This window comes from Hesperophylax consimilis, chromosome 24 (genome assembly GCF_061612785.1).
Source record: "Hesperophylax consimilis isolate HC1 chromosome 24, BYU_Hcon_1.0, whole genome shotgun sequence".
NCBI lineage: Eukaryota > Metazoa > Arthropoda > Insecta > Trichoptera > Limnephilidae > Hesperophylax > Hesperophylax consimilis.
Window position 1 is genome coordinate 15,785,994 of NC_142859.1, and position 22,058 is coordinate 15,808,051.

At 33.7% G+C, this 22,058-nt stretch overlaps 1 protein-coding gene across 1 annotated transcript in view; it reads left to right on the forward strand.

Annotated features, from left to right (window-relative positions):
- Positions 1-21,135, forward strand: part of LOC149411982 (chitinase-3-like protein 1) — a 92,033-nt gene extending 70,898 nt beyond the window's left edge. Inside the window, exons 5-6 of the mRNA XM_089646488.1 lie at positions 14,511-14,820; positions 19,861-21,135. Coding sequence (XP_089502614.1) covers positions 14,511-14,820; positions 19,861-20,418 — 868 coding nt within the window. The 3' untranslated portion in view covers positions 20,419-21,135. The remainder of the gene's footprint in view (positions 1-14,510; positions 14,821-19,860) is intronic.
- The last annotated feature ends 923 nt before the right edge of the window (positions 21,136-22,058 follow it).

Consider the following 22,058-nt stretch of genomic DNA (forward strand, 5'->3'; position numbering starts at 1 on the left):
ATCTACTTACAATTAACGCAAAAAAAACAGTTTATATACCATTCACAATAAATAAATTCAAAACTAACCCCAACATTCATATAATAATACACAACAAAAAATGTAACAAAGATGTTTGTAATGAATCATGTACCATACTAAACCAAACAACTGAAATAAAATACCTCGGTGTAATTGTAGACCAACATATGAAATGGAACAGACACATATGTGAACTTGTTAAACGCATTAGAAAATGTATCTATATATTCATTAGATTAAGAAATGTTCTCAAGATAAACAACCTGAAAAAAGTCTATTACGCACTAGTCCAATCATTACTTCAGTATGGAATCATTGGGTGGGGAGGTGCATATGAAAAATTTTTAAGCTCTGTTAAAGTGGTACAAAAACTAATTATCAAAGTAATTTTGAAAAAAAAACCAACTTTCTCTTCAGCATCATTGTTCAAAATTTTCGAAGTACCAAAAATTGAAGACCTCTATAAAAAAGATGCAATATTACAAATATATAAAGAAACTGTAGTAAAAAAACTTAAATTTAACTCATCCTTAAGGCATAATTTTAACATCCAAATTCCTCTATTTTCAACACAACAAATGCACAATAACTACATTTACAAAGGCATAATATATTTTAATAGTCTTCCCGAAGAAGTGAAAAAAATACCAGATTTTATTTTATTCAAAAAGAAGGTCAAATTTATCTTTAAAAAAATTAATATCACCTATCAAATGTTATAACTTCAATTCATGTTTCAACCAAAATTAACGTCACAATCCTCTTTTAAGTTTATATTTATTGTACTGTAATAATGTTAATTACTGATATAAACATGAAATAATTGTCAAATAACTCCTACGCCAAGCTCAAGAGCTAGCACTCTTCATTGGAGTAGAAATTCAACAACATATGTTTTACACTATTACTTATTTTTAACTTATTTTATGTACAATGTAACAATGTTATAAGTTAAACAATAAAAAAATAAAAAAATAAAAAAAATGTATAAGAAAGGGCCGCTAAAAAATTTCCACTGGACCTAGTTCAGTGAAACCACTCGTATTGTCTCAGTAAATTCTTGTAATTATTTGTCGAAAATTCAAAGAGATACGTACACAAATCGAATAAAGAATTATTAATTCATAAAAAATTTTTGTTAACTTCTTTGTCGCTTGTCTGACATAAGTAGTTCCAATTTTGTAAATTAAAATTTCATTGAACTTGCATAATGTTACGCATTACGCAGGAATATTTCACATTACTTACTTGCCCATGCACCAAATACCGTAATTAGTATGTTTAATAATTAAATGTGAGACTTTGGGTGATTAGCATTTGGCCTTTAGGGATTTTCTTATAATTTTTAGTGATAAACACACTAACCCCCACCTACTCTAATATATCACTCATGCCCGTTTCCTTATCAGAACCTAATATCCATAATTTCCTTAAAATACCCTCCACAAAGTACTCCCAAAGATAACATAACCCCCGAGAAAAATTATTGTTCTCAGGGCCTCTTGTGTGGAGCTAACGTAAAAATAAATTCTGTATGTATTTTTTTAGTTCAAATTGTACCAGTTTTTTTTTTTCTAGATAAAAGAAAATTACATTTTCACTTATTTAACTAGAAATAACATATATATTACACATAAATATATTACACACCGATATTATTCACTTTCATTGTTTTGTTGATTGAGCATAAAACTGAACAATTTTTTTTTAAATGTACCTATACTTTTTTCATTTTTAATTTCGTCTGGGAGGCAATTATATATGTTGCTTCCCTCGTAACCAATGGATTGCTTGCCATAATGAGTATATATGGTGTTTAAATGTATTTTATCGTGTTGCCGTGTAAAGTGTGTGTGTACTTGGGACGTTTTAATGAGTTCTGTATTTGTATGTATGAGTTTATTATTTATTTTGTAAATAAGGAGATGAAGATGAAGTATGAAGTATGAAGTATGAAGTATGAAGTATGAAGTATGAAGATGACTTTCATTTAGTTAAACCTTTCTTCTTTATTTTATACTGAAACCGATTATAAAGTTGTTTTAGCCCATAAAAAAATTAATTTAAAATGGAATTCAACCATGAATAATTATTAAAGGTTTAAAAAATAAGAAAAAAACATTGAACACGCGTTGTATATCGATCAGTGGCGTACCTACTCGGGAGTTATTTATAACCCCAATCGAACTCAATTTGCTTGTCGATTTTAGGCGCACTCTGCCTCGACCAGTGTCCGGTATCCCCACCCTTGTCTCGGCTCTCGCAAAATAAGCCTTTGTCGTTAACGTGAACAATTGAAGTAGTTTCTATTTATCGTCAAACACAATGGGAAGATGTCATATTTTAAATTATTTCGAAATTAAATAAAATTGTTAAAATCCTATTAATTAGAGATGTACGTACTTAGTTCAAAACGTTTGAAAGTATATTTTTACTACTGTTTTTCGAAAACTCATCAGCAGTAATAATTATTTTTTTTTTTATTTAACGGCAATATAATGTAATGTAAAAATGATACAATATTAAGTAAAAAAGATATAAAGTGATGTAGTTTGTTCTCAGTCCTCCTCACTAGGTATTCCTGTTCCGAGGCGGACTGTAGTTTGTTGTATTTGTGTTGGTCATGATTTCCTCATCTTTTAATTTATTAATCTAATTATGTAAGCATTTCTGGAAGACTAATTTGAAAAAGAAAATTGATTTCTTATATCAATGTTACACATCACAACTTCATTGTAGTGCTGTGTTAATTTTGATTTTAACAAGAATTGATGTGTAAAGGAAATAAAGTCTCGTACAGATATTAGCTTTACATCACCGTAATTTAGGTGATTTTTTACAATAACGGCGCTATAAAATTTAGCCAAATATTATTATTATTTAACAAAGGTTTTAACACTTGCATAACGTTGCATAACCTTGCATAACTCGTTTCCACATTTCAATTTCCTAGCCACTGCGACTGCGAAACTGTGAACAACCGCCCAAACAGATTTTCTCCGTTAAGGCGATGCCATACGTAGTAATGCAAAATCATGTGTTTTTGGTTTGAAAATTTGGTCGCCTAGAAATGTTTCAGATGCTTCAATTAAATACTGCTAGTAGAATACATCTTGGCCTTTGAAATAATCGAGTATTTTTTAGATAAGTCTTTTTATAAGCCCAGAAAAAATAATGTATAAGGCCTATGAAAACTGCTTTAAAGTTCAAAATCTCCTACTTACGAACACATTTTCGGTTATAATTTTATTGTATAATGTGGAAAATTAAGTTATTTATAAAATGATCGAAAAAAAATTAAATATTTATGCCTGAACATCCACAAAATAAAAGAAAAGGCACTTTTTGGCGATGTTTTTTTCTTGCATGAATCAAAACAGGCGGATGGTGTTAAGCGGGAATTTAAACCGTATTGCCATTTACTTAAGGGTTAATATTGATAGCGGCTCAATTTAAAATATTACACGACGTAGTGCATCGCCTTAACAAACACGGAGAAAAATGAGTAATGCAGATTTCTTAAATATCTCTTGAAATTATTAGTAATCTTGTTAAAAATGGGACTGCGTACCGCTTCCTAATAAAGTGTTAGTAAATTCATAATAATATTGGAACACGTGTTTGCCTATCATATCATGACGAAATACAAAAATGTTATTAATTATGAACACGTATTCGTACATCGTGACAAACATTGGTATTTTATGGTAAGTTTATCAGGATACCTAACAATTATTATTTTTTTTTTATTATTTAATAAATATTTACATGTTACATTTTTTGACATTTTTTTAACTACCATACTAGGCTTATGCCCGTGTTGTGGTAGTTATACATGAAATAATAATAAAGATAACATAAAAGAACTAAAAAATACTATTTTAAAGACACATAAGTATGCAAGTATGAATCATACATGAAATAATAATAAAAATAACATAAAAGAACTAAAAAATGCTATTTTATAGAAAAATAAGTGTGCAAGTATGAATCATACATGAGATAATAATAAAAATAACTTAAAAGAACTTAAAAATACTATTTTATAGAAAAATAAGTGTGCAAGTATGAGATAATAATAAAAATAACTTAAAAGAACTAAAAAATACTATTTTATAGAAACATAAGTATGCAAGTATGAATCATACATGAAATAATAATAAAAATAACTTAGAAGAACAAAAAATACTATTTTATAGAAACATAAGAAAGAAGTAAAGAAAAAAAAAAAACAAATTTATTGATAAATAAAACTAAAAACAAATATATTAAAATTAATAGTAAACTGAAAAATAAAGAAAAAGTATATGTTTATTAATAAACATACAATAAATTCATTAATGGCCTACAATCCCGTTTTAAACAGGAATGCGAATAATTTGAACATACCTAACCTAACCTAACCATTCCGGATTCAATGGGATTAAGGCATCCTCAATTGGGAGTTGTTTTGAGGCTTAAGCGAGTGGTAGGGTACATTATGTATACATTAAAAAAATATATAGTTTTCGATGGGTTAAACACATGCAATAAATGTTAAATAAATATATTGTTTTCGATGGGTTAAACACATGCAATAAATGTTAAATAAATATATAGTTTTCAATGGGTTAAACACATGCAATAAATGTTAGATAAATATATAGTTTTCGATGGGTTGAACACATGCAATAAATGTTAAATAAAAATTTTACACACCATTAATTAAAAATTTATGAATTTTTAAAGTTGATATTTTATAAAAGTTACCCTATTTTACGGTAGCATTTTGAACATTCTGGCCACAAGACAGAATAGCTTGACCATATTAAACACTGTAATCACATTTTCATCATCCCTCTCCACCTACCTTTAAAGTTAGGCTTAAGAATATAAGTGTTAAGGGTTGGGGAAATCTAAAATTCAGCCCCCGCGCTAGCTGATACCCACGCCAAGGTTACATTTGAATTTTGAATGGGTCCTAACCTAACCTTACTTTCCCATTTCAAGTTCGAAGGTACCCGCGTCACTCACTCGTTTATTCCGGGTCCGAACCCCCTTCCGAGGCAAATCTGACTTAGGCAAATCGAAGGGATGAAAAGTAATAGATAAGAAATACGAGAATCTATCTATAAGGTACTTGTTATTCGGAGATAAATCGAGATTTGAACCAAATCTGTGGCACAGATTTATTTGGTTTGTGGTTAGTTCTAAAAATTTTCGTATATCACGAAAAGAAACTTACTTATATGAGATATTGTTAATTTATTAAAAATCTACACAAATCATTCGTTTTAACAAATTAAAAACGGGACAAGAGGCCTATAATTTCATAACAAACTAATATGTTATATGAGGCAGTCGGAACACGTGTCCTTCAAAATAATAACATTTTCGCATTTCATCCATTCTATTTAATCCGACAAGGCCACCTGCGTTAAACACGTGTATAGATATACATATTCTGATAGATTAATATTTTATAAGGTAATGATCATGCATTTTTTAACAGTATCTTGATTTTAAAAAAGCCGGATTCATTTTTCTACGTGTTGCTTTTGTTATTCAACACATCAGAAAATATATAAATTATTTTCGAAAGGAGTAAAAAAGTGAATTAGTGAAAAATTGAACCCGGAGGTGGCGCGTTCAAATCTCATCGCACACATTTTATTTGATTAATTTGGGAAATTTCATCATTTTCGTTACAGAGTGAAAGGTACTATCAGTTTGGCCCTGGGATATATCACCACCATTCGGAAGTAGCTTTAAATAGCTTTAGCAGTGTTTGGTGACCAGATTGGAATAGCCAGATACTTACCCACGTTCCTTGTTTGATCTCCTCCCCCTCCCCACTATTATCAGCCTAGGGCTGAATTAGTACGATAAATTAAATTTCCAACTACGATTTGTGGAACCCAAGCGATAGAACATTTTGAAAATAATCAAAAATGATTTAGGATTGTTGCTACGCCTCTGCATAAAGTTTAATCCGATATTAATTAATGAATTTAACTCCTAACCAAATCATTAATCTTGCCCATTTAGGAAACGGCCGAAAATAGAATATCTATGTATTTGATATAATCCGAAACGAAAAGTTCTTAGAAATCCGCCAGTCTACAATAATGATCTTCGGATTATTACAATTTATAAACTTTAAGCAAACATTTTTAATAAACAAGTAAATTTTTTTATTTTTTTGTTAGTGTTTTTGTTGAATTAAGGTAAAAATTAAATTACGTATACAAAAATTGGAATGTTATATTATTGTCTTTGTGAGTATCTCAGGGCAAAAGTGGAAGATACTCTCAGTATCGCCCTGGTGTAAGATCACCGTTCAGAAATGAGATGTTGCTTGAAATGGCTTTAGCCGTGTATGGTGACTAGATCTGAATATCTAGGTACTCTTCCACCTTCATCCCATTCCCATCTCCTTCCCTTCCCCATTACCTTCATCCTCACAACATTCCAAATTGCGGATACCATAGTCTCACTGGCTCCAAGCGCCCACATAGTCAGAAACTAGTGGAATTATGGCTTTCTTAATTGAGGTTATGTCGTGTGGAACGGAGTGGGAAGGTAAGGATATAGGTAGGAGGAAGGTTGTGAAGTATCTGGCTATTCAAGTCTTGTCACCAAACTCGGAAAATTTCATTTCATGCAAAGTTTCGATTATAAATGTTAGTCTCACCAGGCTACACAGAGAGTAGGTAACTATCAATAATTTAACTCTACGTAGAAAAAATAATTTGACTTAGGACCTACGTCATCTTTGTGGATGCTGCGTGGAGGGTCTTGTTAGAGAGAGGAAGGTGTAAACATAGTTCTTGAAGATATCGTGTTTTAGGAGGGAGGAAACACAGAGGCCGGCAAATCGTTCCACAGCCGAACTGTTGAACTCACGAACGAGTCGTAGAAACGACCAATTCTCGCGTGACAAATGTCCACAATGTGCAAATATAGATTATGCACAGGTGCCGAAGGGATCAACAACACTAATTCCTCAAAGCATCCTCCATCTTGTTGTGCGGATTGATTAAGTTAGCAGTATTGGTTTTATTTCCCTTTCTTAGCATATCTGAGGCCTAGGAGTTACATAGTTGGTAAAAACCTACAAATATCTATTTTTAAATGTTATTATATTTAATTTTTATTTTGTAAAACTAACAGATTTTTTATTGCAATATTGCAATGCAATATTTGTTGGAAAGGCGATAATTCGGGAAGTATTTAGCATGATTAATATTATTATTCGTCGATGATTATTTAAAGACGGATAAACTATAAGCTCATTATCTTAGAACTATTTATCTTATTTATGCCTATATCAACATCGTTACAATGAATGTTATTTGTATCCATTATAAATTACACTTGTTCCGTACTTAAACTTTATTAAAGTGGCAATGGCCTGGATATTCAAACAAGCAATACCTACACGGTATCCTGAAACTAGTGGTAAAAGCGATATTGAAATTCAAAAAACTTTTGCGATCTGAGCATGTGTGTTAAAACCCTTCTGGAGCCGGTTCTTTGCTTCGACTCATTTAAAAAAAGCAATTAACAACTCACATCCTAATGTAAGTACTACAACACGTCAAAAAATTGCGGTTTTGATTTAATAATGTTGAAATATTGAAAAAATTAGCTGCTCAAAACACATCTCAAAACTAACTTGAAAAAATTAGAATGTTCACAATACCACATGCATTCCTTATTTCTTTTCCAGGATTGAAACCTTGATTCCAATTATCTCAGAATGACAAATTTATTTATTTGAGTTTTTTTTTTATTTATTCTTAAATAAATTAGTAATACAAAGGTGTACATTGTCCTCCACGCTAGGAGTTCACCTGTGTTGTGGAGGACTTTTTCAATTGTAAAGTTATATAATAGTTAACAATACAGTGGAGATTAGTTACATAGAGAAACAATAAAAATTAAAATATAACAAAATTAAATATTTAAAATGATTGTAGCCAGTTCCATATGAGTTTTTTGTATTCTGTAAGATTAAATGTTTTATAATGTGTTGGAAGTGAATTGTATAGTTTTATAGCCTGGAATCTGTAGTGTTTTTGTCCAAAGAATGTGTTGGTTTTTGGTATTAGTAGTTGGTGTACATGTCTTGTTCTAGTATTGCGAGAAATTTATGAAGTTTTAAATGTGTTTAGGTTCTTGTAAAGGAAAGTATTTATTTGTTTTGAATATCATTTTTGAATCTTTACCCTGGGAATTTTTTGAATATGGTTGAAGTGGGTGTTAATATAGGTACTTTGAGTATTACTTTTATTAAAGTTTTCTGAGCTTTATACAGTGTGTCTATGCATTTTTATTGGCATGGTTAACACTGCAGAAATAATAAAAACATTATTAAATACTTGCTCAAAAACTATAGCGTCTCGAAATGAACTGTATAAGATTTGAAGAAAGAAAATAGCACACATCTTGTCTCAGAATGGTATTATTGACATTTTTTGTTAAAATATTTAATATTAGATTAGATTTTTTTCATATTTTAAGCTAAAAAAATTCAGCTTCCGAATCGATTTACTCGAAAACGAAAACTCAAATCAAAAAAGTTATATTACGAAATCGAATCCAATTGTAATGGAGATTCAACAATTTTCCGCTTGTGCCACTAGTTTCTGGACACCGTGTATAATTAGTTAGCCGATGTAATGTTGATATTATAATCCTTTAATATTTTAAGCCACTATTTATCTTTGTTGAGTACCGCTTATTGATACCTATCTAATTTACAAATTGACTTATTTAATGATCAGCTCAACTTTGCAGTCGGTGACGACACTACCATGAATATTAAAGATGGCAGTGCAAAATATACGAACCATTAATAATTATTTTTTGGTTTTTATTATTTAATTAGGTTTTTTAAATCGAGCTCAGTTGAGCGTAAAAAAGATTTTTTTTTTTGAAAAATTACAAATTATATAATGGGAACCCTATATATATCTGGCATATATTTCCAACTGCCCTAAGCCAGTGGCATCCCTAAATGGGGTGTGTTGGGCTAGACTGAAGTGCGTGAAAATGGAAAAAAAAATATGGGAAACATCTGGATATTCAGATCTGGTCACCAAATACGGATAAAGCTATTTAAAGCTACTTTACTTGGTTGACTATCACCAGGGCGACACTGAGAGTATATAAATACTGATACTGAAAAATGATTGCGGAATCATTAATACATTAAATTCTTCACTACACAACATCAGTATTATCTCTTCGAGGAATATACCTCGATTTTTATTGGGTTTTTAATAATTACGTGCCATAGAATATTGGTTGGTCATATATTCTTAACTTTTTTTAATTCAATATTATTTTATATAACTGAACTACCCCAGCAACAATATTTTGTATTTATTAAGTGATAAATTGTAGATGTCCACTGAAGAATGCACGTTATTACCCTACATCAGTATTTACTCTGGGCAATGATGGGTATATGTTATGGTAGTTAGTCCCAGAATTTCTGCACTGTAAAAAATACCAAACTAACTAACTAACCATCACACCGTTTCCCCGCAAGGGTAGGTAGAGAGGACGGACCGCCAAACAACTCGTTCTTGGCACACACTTCTTGCCTCATTCACATTCATAAATCGTCTCATACATACTCATCTATTATTCTGACTCTTGACATGGCCCGACTCGATTATCTGATTCACTTGATCGTGCCATGTCTTCCTCGGGCGTCCCCGACTTCTACTACCATTCGCATTTGCATCATATATCCTCTTTACACTCCTTTCTTCGCTCATTCACTCTAAATGCCCAAATCATCTAAGCGTCCCTTTATTAATCTTACTCATTACGCTTACATCAGCCTTGCCCTCTTTGCGGATCTCCACATTCCTCAGACGATCATACATGGTTTTACTTTCATCCTTTCTCTGCCAGTTCCATGCCTCACTTCCATACATCAGGGTAGGTACCAGCACTCCATTGTGGACTGCTAACTTCGCTTCTTTGGACAATTTGTTGTTAGCGTCAACTTTGTTCAGTCCTCCATTAATGGAGTTACCTGCATTTACCCTTCTTTCAATATCTCTGTCAGCCTTCCCATCTCTCCTAAACATACTTATACTCATACTATTGCTCCAAGTATTCATCATTCACAACTACATTGCACACTGTTTTCGTACTCTCTCTTTCAAACACCATTACTTTAGACTTACATACATTCATCATTAACTCATTATTCATACATATTTCGTTCATCCTAGATACGAAAGATTGCAGATCATCAGCATACAACAGGTAACATACTTTCAGATTATTCAAATTCGCGCCCAATCCCACCTCTTTCAATTCTTGCATACAATTATCCATGTATGGGTTTAATAACCACGGTGACATTACAAAGCCTTGTTTAACACCTTTTGTGATATCAAAACACCCCGTAAAACCACCGTTTACCTTAACACATGCAACGCTTCCCTCATACAGAGACGCAATTGCCTGAGTCAGATTCGTATTCACTCCATACTTGGACAACACCTTCCATGGCTTTTTCCTGTCGACTCGGTCATATGCTTTTTGTAGATCTACAAAGGCACAGAAAAATTTCTGGTTTTTTTTCAGTGAGCGTCCGCAATGAGAAGATCTTGTCCATGCACACCCTTCCACTGATAAAAGCACCTTGCAAATCCCATATTTTATCCTTACACATACCGACTTCTAGTTATCTGGTGTTGGTGAAAAATTATAAAGTACAAACATGTTAAAAAGGATGGTAAAATGGGACAAATTTTTGTGAAAATGCCCCAACACGGCTCTAACGGCCGCTTGTTATTATACTGGAATTATTCGGACTTTAACGGACTTTTTCAAAGTTCATGAATGGACATAATATGTAAATATCCTTGAGAATAATATTTCGCGTATCATCTTTTACCGTTTGTATGGCTTTTTTATTATAAAAAAATACAAAAATCGTATAAAAAAGCCAAGTGAAAATATAAACGTATTTTTATTTTGATGCTGGGATAGGGTCGAATAAGCTCCATTGTAGAGCAGCTGAGGTCCTAGGTTTAATTCCTCCATGCGACCAAATCTTTTTGTGATTGTTCCATTCAAATATATTGGTTTGAGATTCGCTAATATTGTCCTCAATGATTTAATATTACAATATGAGGTTTTACTCATTAAGTCATTAAAAAATATTTATATATTCATCCTGGACTTTTAGAAAAGTCAAAGATATATTTTTCCAAGACATTATTTGATGGCATATAGTTTATGAAGAATCTTGCGATCGTACATAAAGATATCAGCCAATAAAAATTTGCGTTAAAAACGTGAGATGATGTTGGTAGTTCTTAGTCGATGAATGATACATTTAAATATGACCGAAGGGGATAGGTTCGAATTAGCTCAGTGGTAGAGCAAAGTCCTGGCAAGGCTGAGGTCTTGGGTTCAATTTCAAGCGACCGAATCTTTTTCTGATTTTCCTGTTTCAAATTTTCGTTTGAGAGTCGAACACAAAACATGGCGTCCGTAATCCTCTTCTGACCGCATGCAAATTATATAAATATATTATTGTCACTTTGAATGAGTTTCATGTTTGTCATAGATCTAAGTAGAAATACCGATATCGTAAATTTACACACCGATGATAAGGTAGATATATAGTATGATAACAAAATCATGATAAAAATAAAAATTCGCCTTCTGCAAAGGCTAATGAACCGTTTTATGACAGATTATTAGTTCTTGGTACTGTTATTTATAGGTACGTACATCCATGAATCAGTCACAAGATTACTTCGTTACTATTAACAAAAAAGTAGTTTATAGACCTAGATAAGCTTTCTCTAGTTGTCATAAAATATTCACGACTTCTCGTCATGGAATACCGTACTATTTTCAGCTAGCAACGTAATTTACATAGCTACGTACATAAATATGTATCTGTCGAAATTAGTACAATAACGATTTTCGATTTTCACGGATAAAAGTGTTATACTGAAAACTATATACCGGTTCCGAAGGGATCAATGACGCTAGTTCCTCGGGATATCTTCCATTGCAATACCGGTAGAACAAGGACACCGTACCTAACTGATGCCTGCTTTCTAAATATTGCAATCCGTTTGTTAAGAATCTATCAAACGGACCACTTGTATCTGCACAGAGTCAATGAATTTTCAGGTATTTTGGGGTGGCTGACAAACTCAACAGCGGGGCGCACTTGAGATTTGTACCGGGTCAGGAATTGTCTACTATACAGGGTGTATCGGCACTAACCCGACAAACTTTAACCAGCTATTCCTTAGCACATTCGGAGTAAAAAATGTTATGGGCACTCTGCTGTCCGGTAGCATTTTTTTTTCAATTAAAAACAAAAAAAATAAAAATTTCCACACTCCATCACTGTCATTGGCATTGCTTTTCGTGTTCAACAGCTGTTATAAGCAAGTATGTCGAAAAGCGTCTTCGCTCTTTCGCACACACTAAATAATAATATTTTAAAATGAGACGAATGGTGCCGTGCCATTTCGTTGTGATTGTAAAGGCGCGCCAATATAGGTACACACGTACATTATTCAACGGAATTCGAATAAAATATTGCCAGATGGGTTTTCAAACTTTGACAAAGGATAAAACAGTGGTGACATGTGGTGAAAATATGAATAGTAAATTTTTTATTAAAAAAAAACGTTACCGGATAGCAAAGTGCACATAAGATTTTTTACTCCAAATATGCTAAGGAATAGCTGGTTAAAGTTTGTCGGGTACGTGCCGATACACCCTGTATACTAGTATCCGCGGAAACTGTATACACTGTACAGTACCTACGCCCGTAGCAATTTTAATTAATTACTTTTATTCGGATGGTTTTATTAAGAATTATTGTTAAAAAATTTATCTCATTGTTATTTCCTTAAAAAGAGCAATCGCGTTATCCTTTTGCTGGATACACCTACAATTGCGTGTCGAACCACGACTTGTGTTGGTTCGTTCCTTTCCAATGATTCGTGATTCGGCTCGCAAGTGTATACACAGCATAACAAGGTATAATTGAGTTCCGTGAATTCCTCTTTTGTGTTTATAATAGGTACCTATTTTATTTCAAAGGCAAACTTGTTGAACTTTACAAAATAAATTAAATTTTGGCAAGTTTTGTTTTACAATATTGAAATTTAAAATGTCAAAATGTTAGGTAGATAAGTGAGCAGAAATTACATAAGTCTAGCCGTATTTTATTAGCCAGTGGCGTTTTAATGTTTTTCTCCTCCTCCCACTCAAACACCTGAATTATATTTTTTGTGTATATTATCTGTCAATATTTTGTATCATAGGTTAGTTTTAATATTTTCCTGACGAAGTAAGGGTGCTTCCTAAGGCTGGCCGCATACATACGTTTTCCGTATTTGATTTCCGAATTCGTTTTCCGTATTCGGACATCCGAATGCACGGAATCAGTAGAAAATACATTTACTGCCGCACACGTTCGTTTTAATTCCGAACGGAATAAATTCCTTACGCACGTTCCGAATGCGAGCCGGCGCGTTCGGAGAAACCGAATGGAAAAAAACCTAATGACGTCATGTGGAACGCAGCTCTTGCATACACTTTGTTTTTGCCGACGCAAACGTTCGGAAATTTCCGTTCAGTAATTCAGTGTTGCCAACGGATCTTGACCTAATATCGCCGTTTCTCATACATAAGGTAGCGTAAAGTAGCCGAATTTGCTATTAGGTGGGACATGTTTAAAATTGATGTTTTTACGTAATTTAAATTAAAATAAAAATTTCGTGGGGGGGGGGGGTGACTAGAGAATTTCAAAAAAATAAAATTTGTCCCCAGAAAATAAAAAAAATTCATGGAGGGGGGTGTCTAGAGAATTTCAAGAAAATATAAAATTTGTCCCCAGAAAAATTTCATGGGGGGGGGGGGTGGCTAGAGAATTTCGGGACATGTTTAAAATTGATGTTTTTGAAGTAGTTTAATTGGCGACCAGTCGCCTTTTAGATTTTTTCGGCGCCGATTCTCGCTCTGAGTAGCCTAAATGGCAATATATCGCCCTTGTTGGCAACACTGGTACTGACGTTTATACATTCCGAATGAAGAAAAACGAACGTTTGCGCTAGTCTCACACGAAATTCTGAATACGGAAAACGAATTCGGAAATCGAATACGGAAAACGTATGTATGCGGCCAGCCTAAACCGGTAGAGTACAATTAAAATTAAAGTGGTCTAAAACAAATTTATGTCTTTTATTGTAAAAAAAAAGAAATTTAAAATAAATATTATAATTATTTTGTAATTAAAAGAAAATTTGAAGTTCATTCAAACAAATTTGAATGGGAACAAATTATCTGTTTAGTCCAATAGCCCACCACTCCGTCTCAATTACAATCGCCTGACATCGTAGAATTTTGCCCACAGTCATTTCTTGCGTTATTCTTATTACATGGCTAAATTTGAAAAATATTCAATTTGTTAAGAAAAAAATCATCACTATTCTTTACAGGTACCTCGACTTCATCCACGTCATGACATACGACCTCCACGGCGCCTGGGACAAGAACACCGGCCACAATGCGAACCTGCGTCAGTACGAGACAGGCGTCGCCGCCGCCGATTCATTCGACGTCGTGACGGCCATAAGCTACTGGCTGGACAACGGCGCGCCCAAGGACAAACTCATCATGGGACTGCCGCTCTACGGAAGAACATTCAGTCTCACCAACCAGGCTGATACCTCCGTGGGAGCACCTTCTTCCGGAGCGGGAATCGCTGGACAGTACTCTTATGAGAACGGGATGATTGGATTGAATGAGGTAAGAAAAATCTTCTATAAACTTTAAGGAGGTGGGGGAGTGGAAAGACACTTATCGCTGCTTAAGATTCTGAATGCCTCAATTTGCGTTTTTTTTACTAACACTAGACAGCTGATGTTTAATATTGAAACCCTTTTATTGTTATTCAAACAATCCGGTTCCTACCTAATTTGCTTTACCTTCTGTTGGGAAGTAAGAGCTTCACAGATGCACTTATAGAGGGCTGTGCATAGAGCTTGGGTGGAAGTCCGTAAGATGGCAGCTAGTGGCCAGTAGTCGCCAGGGCCAGTGAAAATGCTCCCAGACAAACTTACTGTTCTCAGATCTCAATTAGCCAGCTTCTAGTTAGGTCGACTATCTAGTCACCATTGTAATACGCGAAGTATTAATAAATCCCTGATTTATCACAAAGAACCAATTATTTATAATCTCCTCCCACGACTAGTTGGATAACTGTTTGTGGGAACACAACACCTTCTAAAGAAGCAAGAATATTTGAAAAATAGAAGGCCAAAAGCAAGTGAGGCCCCTAGAAACAAAGACGGAAGTGTCCACCAAACGTCAAAAATGAGTTGAATATGCAGTTTTATAGAGAAAGGTTCATTCTATCTCGAGAATATATCTGTTTTTAATATAATTGTCATTAAACCATTGTATTTTGGCTTTAAAGTTTTGTTGTTGTAACAAATACGGCAGTGTCCACCTCCTTCCGAAACAAAAGCGGCAGTTTTTCAAATAGCCAATCAGGATCCTTTATTCATAATGGCGGCCGTACTTGAATTCATACAAACTCGTGCGGAAGCGTCAGTGAATCGTGTAGTGAAAAGTTGTTATTTTTTGTGGAAATAACCATTTATTGTTAGTGGACGTCAAATATTCCAAAAATGGAAACTTTCCCCGATATATTGCCACCGGAATCAGTGAGAAAACGTGTCAAACAAACGCATAAATGGAAGGCAAACATCGCCAAGAAAAAAAGGTAAACTGCCATCATGTTGTAGGCAAATGTCAAAATATGACATTTTTAGATTTATCTGAATTTGTTCACAATTTTTTTTGCAAGGCTACTGCAACTGCTAAATATCCACTTTGGCGGTGACTGGAGAAATATTCCCGAATTGAATTTCTGCTCGAAATTATGTCCAACTACTTCGCTTGTACCTCAAGAAGAAGAAGATGATTATGTTCACATAGAATGTAATGAGGAATCGGCAGAAATCGTGTCAGACTTATTAATGATTTAGTTAATTTTTGTATTATTTTATAATTTAGTTAACTTTTCTTTAAATCTATTTTTACCTTTTATTAAATCTATTTTACCTTTTTTTAAATCTATTTTCTGTCATCCAGAATTTATGAAAATTTCTAAGATAGAAGTGACCTATCAACTTTCAATAATATCTTCAAGAGGAACTCAATTCCAACTTTTTCAATAAAAAAAATCTTCCTAAAAATATTGTTTTCTTACATTGACTGCAACATCTTTGAAATTGTCATTTACATCAAAACCGGCAGTTTCCAACTGTCTGTGAAACAAAACAGCAAGTGTCCAAAATGGTCAAAATGATTGAAACAAAAACGGAAGTGTCCATCAAAAAAATTCATTTTTTAAAGAAACTGGGGCATTTAGATACATGGATGATTTAAAATAGTATTCTTAAACCGGATTACTATTATATTATTAAAATTTCCTTGCATATTGATGAATAACGGACTGATTAAACGTTTTTTTTAGATTGCCAACAATTTAACAAAGTGGACACTTCCGTCTTTGTTTCTAGGGGCCTCAAGTGTATTTTGTTTATTGGTGTTATTTTCTTCGTTATTGCATATCGTTTATATTTGTCGCCCCTCATAATAATTTATTTAAAAACAGTATAAATTATTAGCCCCAATCATCTGAATCCATATTTTTTTGATACCGTTCGTTTTGTCAAACAATACTAGATGTACTTCTATAAACTCTAGTACCCACAGAACTGTCAAGACCAACATGGTAACTCCCAATTAGCAAAAAAGTTCACAAGGTAAAGACCTCCTTTCTTACTCCTATTATTCTTTGTGATAAACACGATTGTTTAATATTATTTTCTTGTTAAAAATTGCAAGAATAACAATATAAAATAGTTAAAAAAATATATATTTTCAAAATTTAAACTTCGGACTTGATTTACTCGAAAACAAAATGTACTCCAAATGTGAAGTAGATTCAATAGTTTTGCGCTTGTTTTCCGGACACCCACATACATACCAGTCCAAAAGTTGATAAGTCGCAATATCCGGTGGCAACTGCAATTATTTGGGTATGTTGTGAGGCTGAAGGAAGGAGATGGGGAAGACCTAGACTGCGCAGTACCTGACTGTTCAGATCTGATCACCAAATGCGACTCAAGTCATTTCGTATTTAACCAGGGCAATACTGAGAGTATCCAATCTATCGCTCCATGTTTGCGGTAAAGTTTCAAAGATATATCTGTAAATATCTAAGCACTTGAGCGATAAACCTTAGTTTCGTAAAAAAAGAAAAAAATATTTTCATTGCAGGAAATTGAAAATCATGCTATTAAATAGCAAAAAAAAACATCAAGTATTATTAATTATTCTGAGATTTTCGATCCAATTCTGTTATATTTGTCAGTAACAGCAGATAATATTTCTATCAATATTTCATTCCATCCGCATTCATTAGGGCTGAAATACCCTGAAACTAGAAAACTTACGGTGTTGATTAAATCATGCATTACTTTGAAAACCATTTAGATTACGAAAGAATCCATCAAATCATTTTTTTTTAGAAATCATTATATTATTGATGGAAACTTTTGTGTAATTTGACTAATTTGTCATTGCTATATCCAGGTGTACCTAATTTGTAGCTAGGTACGTACAATTTTTTTTCGTTAATTTCTAATGTTTTTCATAAATAAATAACGAATTTGAAGGACAAAGCTATTTAAATGCATTTTCCACATCCGGCAATTTTTACACTTTTTTGTAACCCAATTTCCTTTGCAAATTAGTTGAAATGGAGTACCTACTATTTGATTGGTAATTATGCGAAATAAAATATTGTGTAAATATTAACATTAAAAATGTTGTCCTACGCACACTTAACACCTCCAGTGAATACTATAGCTACGCCCTTGCAGTATCTACAGCTAGGGAACGATTATTTAAACAGAAAAAATCAATCCATCAGTTTTTAAAAGCCTCCAACAAAAGAAGGAAACCTTCTATGTTCGTAGAACATCACAGCGGTGCTGCCAAGGTCTGGTATCTGTGAGAGGATAGTGTGTCAGCGCTTTATTAGCAGCAGACACATACCTGGACGGATGACGAACCTCGTGCTGGAGAGTCTCCATCTTCTATCTTCATGTCACCTGTTCCTATACTTCATTTTACTTAACTTAACTTCACTCTATTTTTGTAATACCTGCTGATACCTGTAAAGTGCCCCTGAGGTGATATCTCACAAAAGCGGCGCTATACAAATTATCCAATAAATAATAATAATGATGATTTATCTTTAGCTTTAGAACAACAAGTATCTACTATTAGGTGTGTTACTTGCTGTGTGTTGATATTATATATTTTTTGATCTGATATATGTTGACGTTTAAAATCATAAAATACAAAAGCAGAAGCACTTGAGATAACTTTGTAAGTACATCAAACATTCCGTGTTAGATAAGAAACTATTTTGATTGGTTCGGTGATTCATTTGCGATTTCTTTGAAATATCATTAACGAAGATTTATCAATTAGTACTTATTTCTAATTTATTCTGTATTAACAACCTGTTATTATTATTATCTAAGAAGGTTAGTTACATAGTTTAATTAAAAACAATATTTTTTTAATCTTCAATTTATTCAGATCAGTAATCAAGTGAACAAATGCGTCGGGTTCTCACTCAGGCGGTGCGTATTCCATCCTCTGCTAGCACCTAAGTCCTCCACCATTGCACAAGCAAAATTTTCCACTTAAAATGACGGTAGTAGGAGAAATTCAGGTCATTCGTAGCTGTGAAATGTAGGCAGTCAGTAAGGGGAAGTGCGTCTACGGGGTATGAACTTGCCCCATTTCATGGGATATGTGCGTCTAAGTGACAGCCATTAATAAAATGATTATATAACATTTTACAATGCTCTTAAATTTCCCGCGCTAAGGATGAATAAAGAAATGTATAAATTTTTTTTAATAGCAGGTACTTACCTTATTTCTCAAAAGCACATTGAATTCAATACTAATTACTACGTATTTAATCTAACTTGTTAATTTTTATGCCGCTCTTCCACCAGCTGATCTAGCCTACATCTTTTTTTTTTGTAAGATTTACTATATTTTTGACAAATAAAATGGATTATTTTTTATCATAATTCTTTTTAATACTGCATAAAAGTCCCTATTGGAGTACGTTGTGAGGCTGAAGGGTGTGGAAGCAGATGGGAAAGGAGTATTGGGTAGTGCCTCGGCTAAACACGGCTAAAACCATATTGACGGCCTCCATGGTCGAGTGATAAGACTCTCGACTAGCAAGCCGAGGGTCGTGGATTCAAATTCCAACGTGTGCCAGTAAATTTTATTTGATTGTTTTGTGTTTTTTCACAATTGAATAATGTAAACAGTGTAAGATATATTTGCTGCACGTTCCAGAGTGGAAGATACTATCAGTATCGCCCTGTTGTAAGACCACCATTCAAAATTGAAACTTTGATGGAAATGGTTGTTTGGTGACCAGATCTGAATAGCGAAGTACTTCCCGATCTTCTCCATTTTCCCCGTATCTTTCCCGTACAGGGGAATCTTCAGCCTCACAACATAACCCAATTGGGATGCGATAGTCTCACTGGCTTCAGATGGTTTGCAGCAGTTGGGACTCTTGTGCGGTATTAACATTTTAAAAAAAGCATTAGATTTTGAATGGTGGTCTATCACGATAGCAGAGAGTATCTACTACACTGAATATTAAAAATCACTTACGTTACTGTTTCTCATGACCGCAGAATTACTTTTAACACCATATATTTTCTTTTCTAGCTTTGCGAGAAGCAGATGACGCAATCATGGCCAGAAAAATGGGATGCGACGGCGGAGGTACCGTACACGTCGAGTGGAAAAGACTGGATCAGCTACGACAACCACAAGTCCCTCAGATTAAAGGCAGAATACGCCATGTCCAGGGGGCTGGCCGGTGTCATGGTCTGGAGCATCGAAACCGACGACTTCAGGGGCATCTGCCACACAGAAAAGTTTGCATACCTGAGGACCATCAACAAGGCTATCGGCAGGACAGTCGAAAGTGGATCTACCACTGCTCCCGGTGTTACAACAACGACAACATCAACCACAACGACCAAAGCCCCAACTGCAGCCACAACCACCACCACTACAGCTTCTCCCGGCTCACCCACAACTGATAGCAACAGTATCTGCACAAAAGCAGGGTACATTCGTGATCCCAACAACTGTGCGATCTTCTACCAGTGTGTTTGGATGGGCTCTTCGTGGAAAGCATACAAGTTCACTTGTGGAGCCCCGCTTGTGTTCGATGCCGTTCAACAAGTTTGCAACTATCCAGCATTGGTTAGTTGTTAAGAACCTTCTGATATTAACCTTTTGGGCGGGATAACTATCTCAAATGCTGAGTATTGTCGGCAACCAAAACTGTTGCGTAAAAATTTCTTGCCGTGTCAAATACTGAGATGATCGCTGCTGAAAGGTTAATCAGAGTTTATTATAATATATAAATATAAAATAGGTTGATTGCAGGCAAAATATTGTCCAACTAACATCACATATTGTTAATCATTAAATAATGACCATGTAAATAATATGCATTATAAAACATTAGTTATAGCTTTTAATAAAATAAAATTCAGCATAATTAACCTAATTATTTAATAGATTTAGCAGGTAAATCTACACGCCTTACACTAAGTTCTGTCACTTTGCACAAGCCAACTTTGTACGAGGATAGTTCCTAAAAAGAGATATATGATCATGTAATGTTACAGATAGTAATTATGTACAGCGAGTGGAAATAATAATTAAAAAGATTTTCTTCAGTACTACTACAGTATAGTCTCGGCAATCTGAACCCACTAACAAACCTTCAGTAATACGAACCATCGGGTGACGAGGGCGGGGTGAGTGGATGAAAAACACATGCTAACCATTCAAGAAAAAAGTGTAATTTTAAATAAACTTGAAGGTGAAGAGTTGTACAAGATCCTTGAAAACATCAAACTCTCAAATGTTCCTAAAATACTGATGTTTCTTAAAGATTTCTGTAATCCGAACATATACATACAGGGACTATACAGTATATTATATTTGGTGCTTGACAAATAAATAATGTTGATACTTAGGACGGGTTGTTTCGGAGAACTTGAACAATTCTTCAATTTTCAAAGTTAATTTTCAAGTTCTGTGAAAGATATTTTTAAGTTATGTTTTTATTTCAGTTCTGTCAAGCAACTAGCCTATAATAATATAATAACAGAGTTTGAGTAGGACTTTCACAAAACCCGTAAATGAACGTTGAAATTTGATGAATTGTTCAAATTCTCCGAAACAACCCGTCCTTAATAAAACACCATAATAGTTCAAACTCATTTTAATTACTGCTAAATTACAGAGCAGTTTTTGAATTTTTATTTAAGCAAAACAACCATTAGCACAATCCACTTCTTCACTCGTTTAGCCTGGAACTAAATTTTTTAACAACTCGCTGGAGCACTGCTCTAGAAAACATTCCAGTTGGGTGGTAATGGGTTAAAAACAGTAACCCCATGGGAAAAAGTCAGTTGATGTCTCCTCGGCACTATTACTCTTTCAGGGAATAAATTGTGAAGAGTAGCTAACGAGTACTTTGTTACATGTGTTGTGCTTGTAGCCAATCTTATTTGGCATTTCTGGAGCAAAAAAAGTCCAGATCATAGGGCAATATCGATCAGAATGAAAAAATTCTGAGACTCCCGTTACTATACCTACAATAACCTACTTATTCGTGTATTCAAATAAAATTGTATAAACAATGTTTCTTGTATCATTTATGTTATTTTAACCTTTTGAACGCATTAATTTGCTCCGTTTTATCTATACCCGTACGCGGTACATATTTTCAAATACCTATGCACGCAATTAAATGTCAAATTATAGAATTCTGGCATGATTTATTGGACTATATAGACAGAATAGATAATTCTCCACAATATGAAAACAAATCCTCGTGT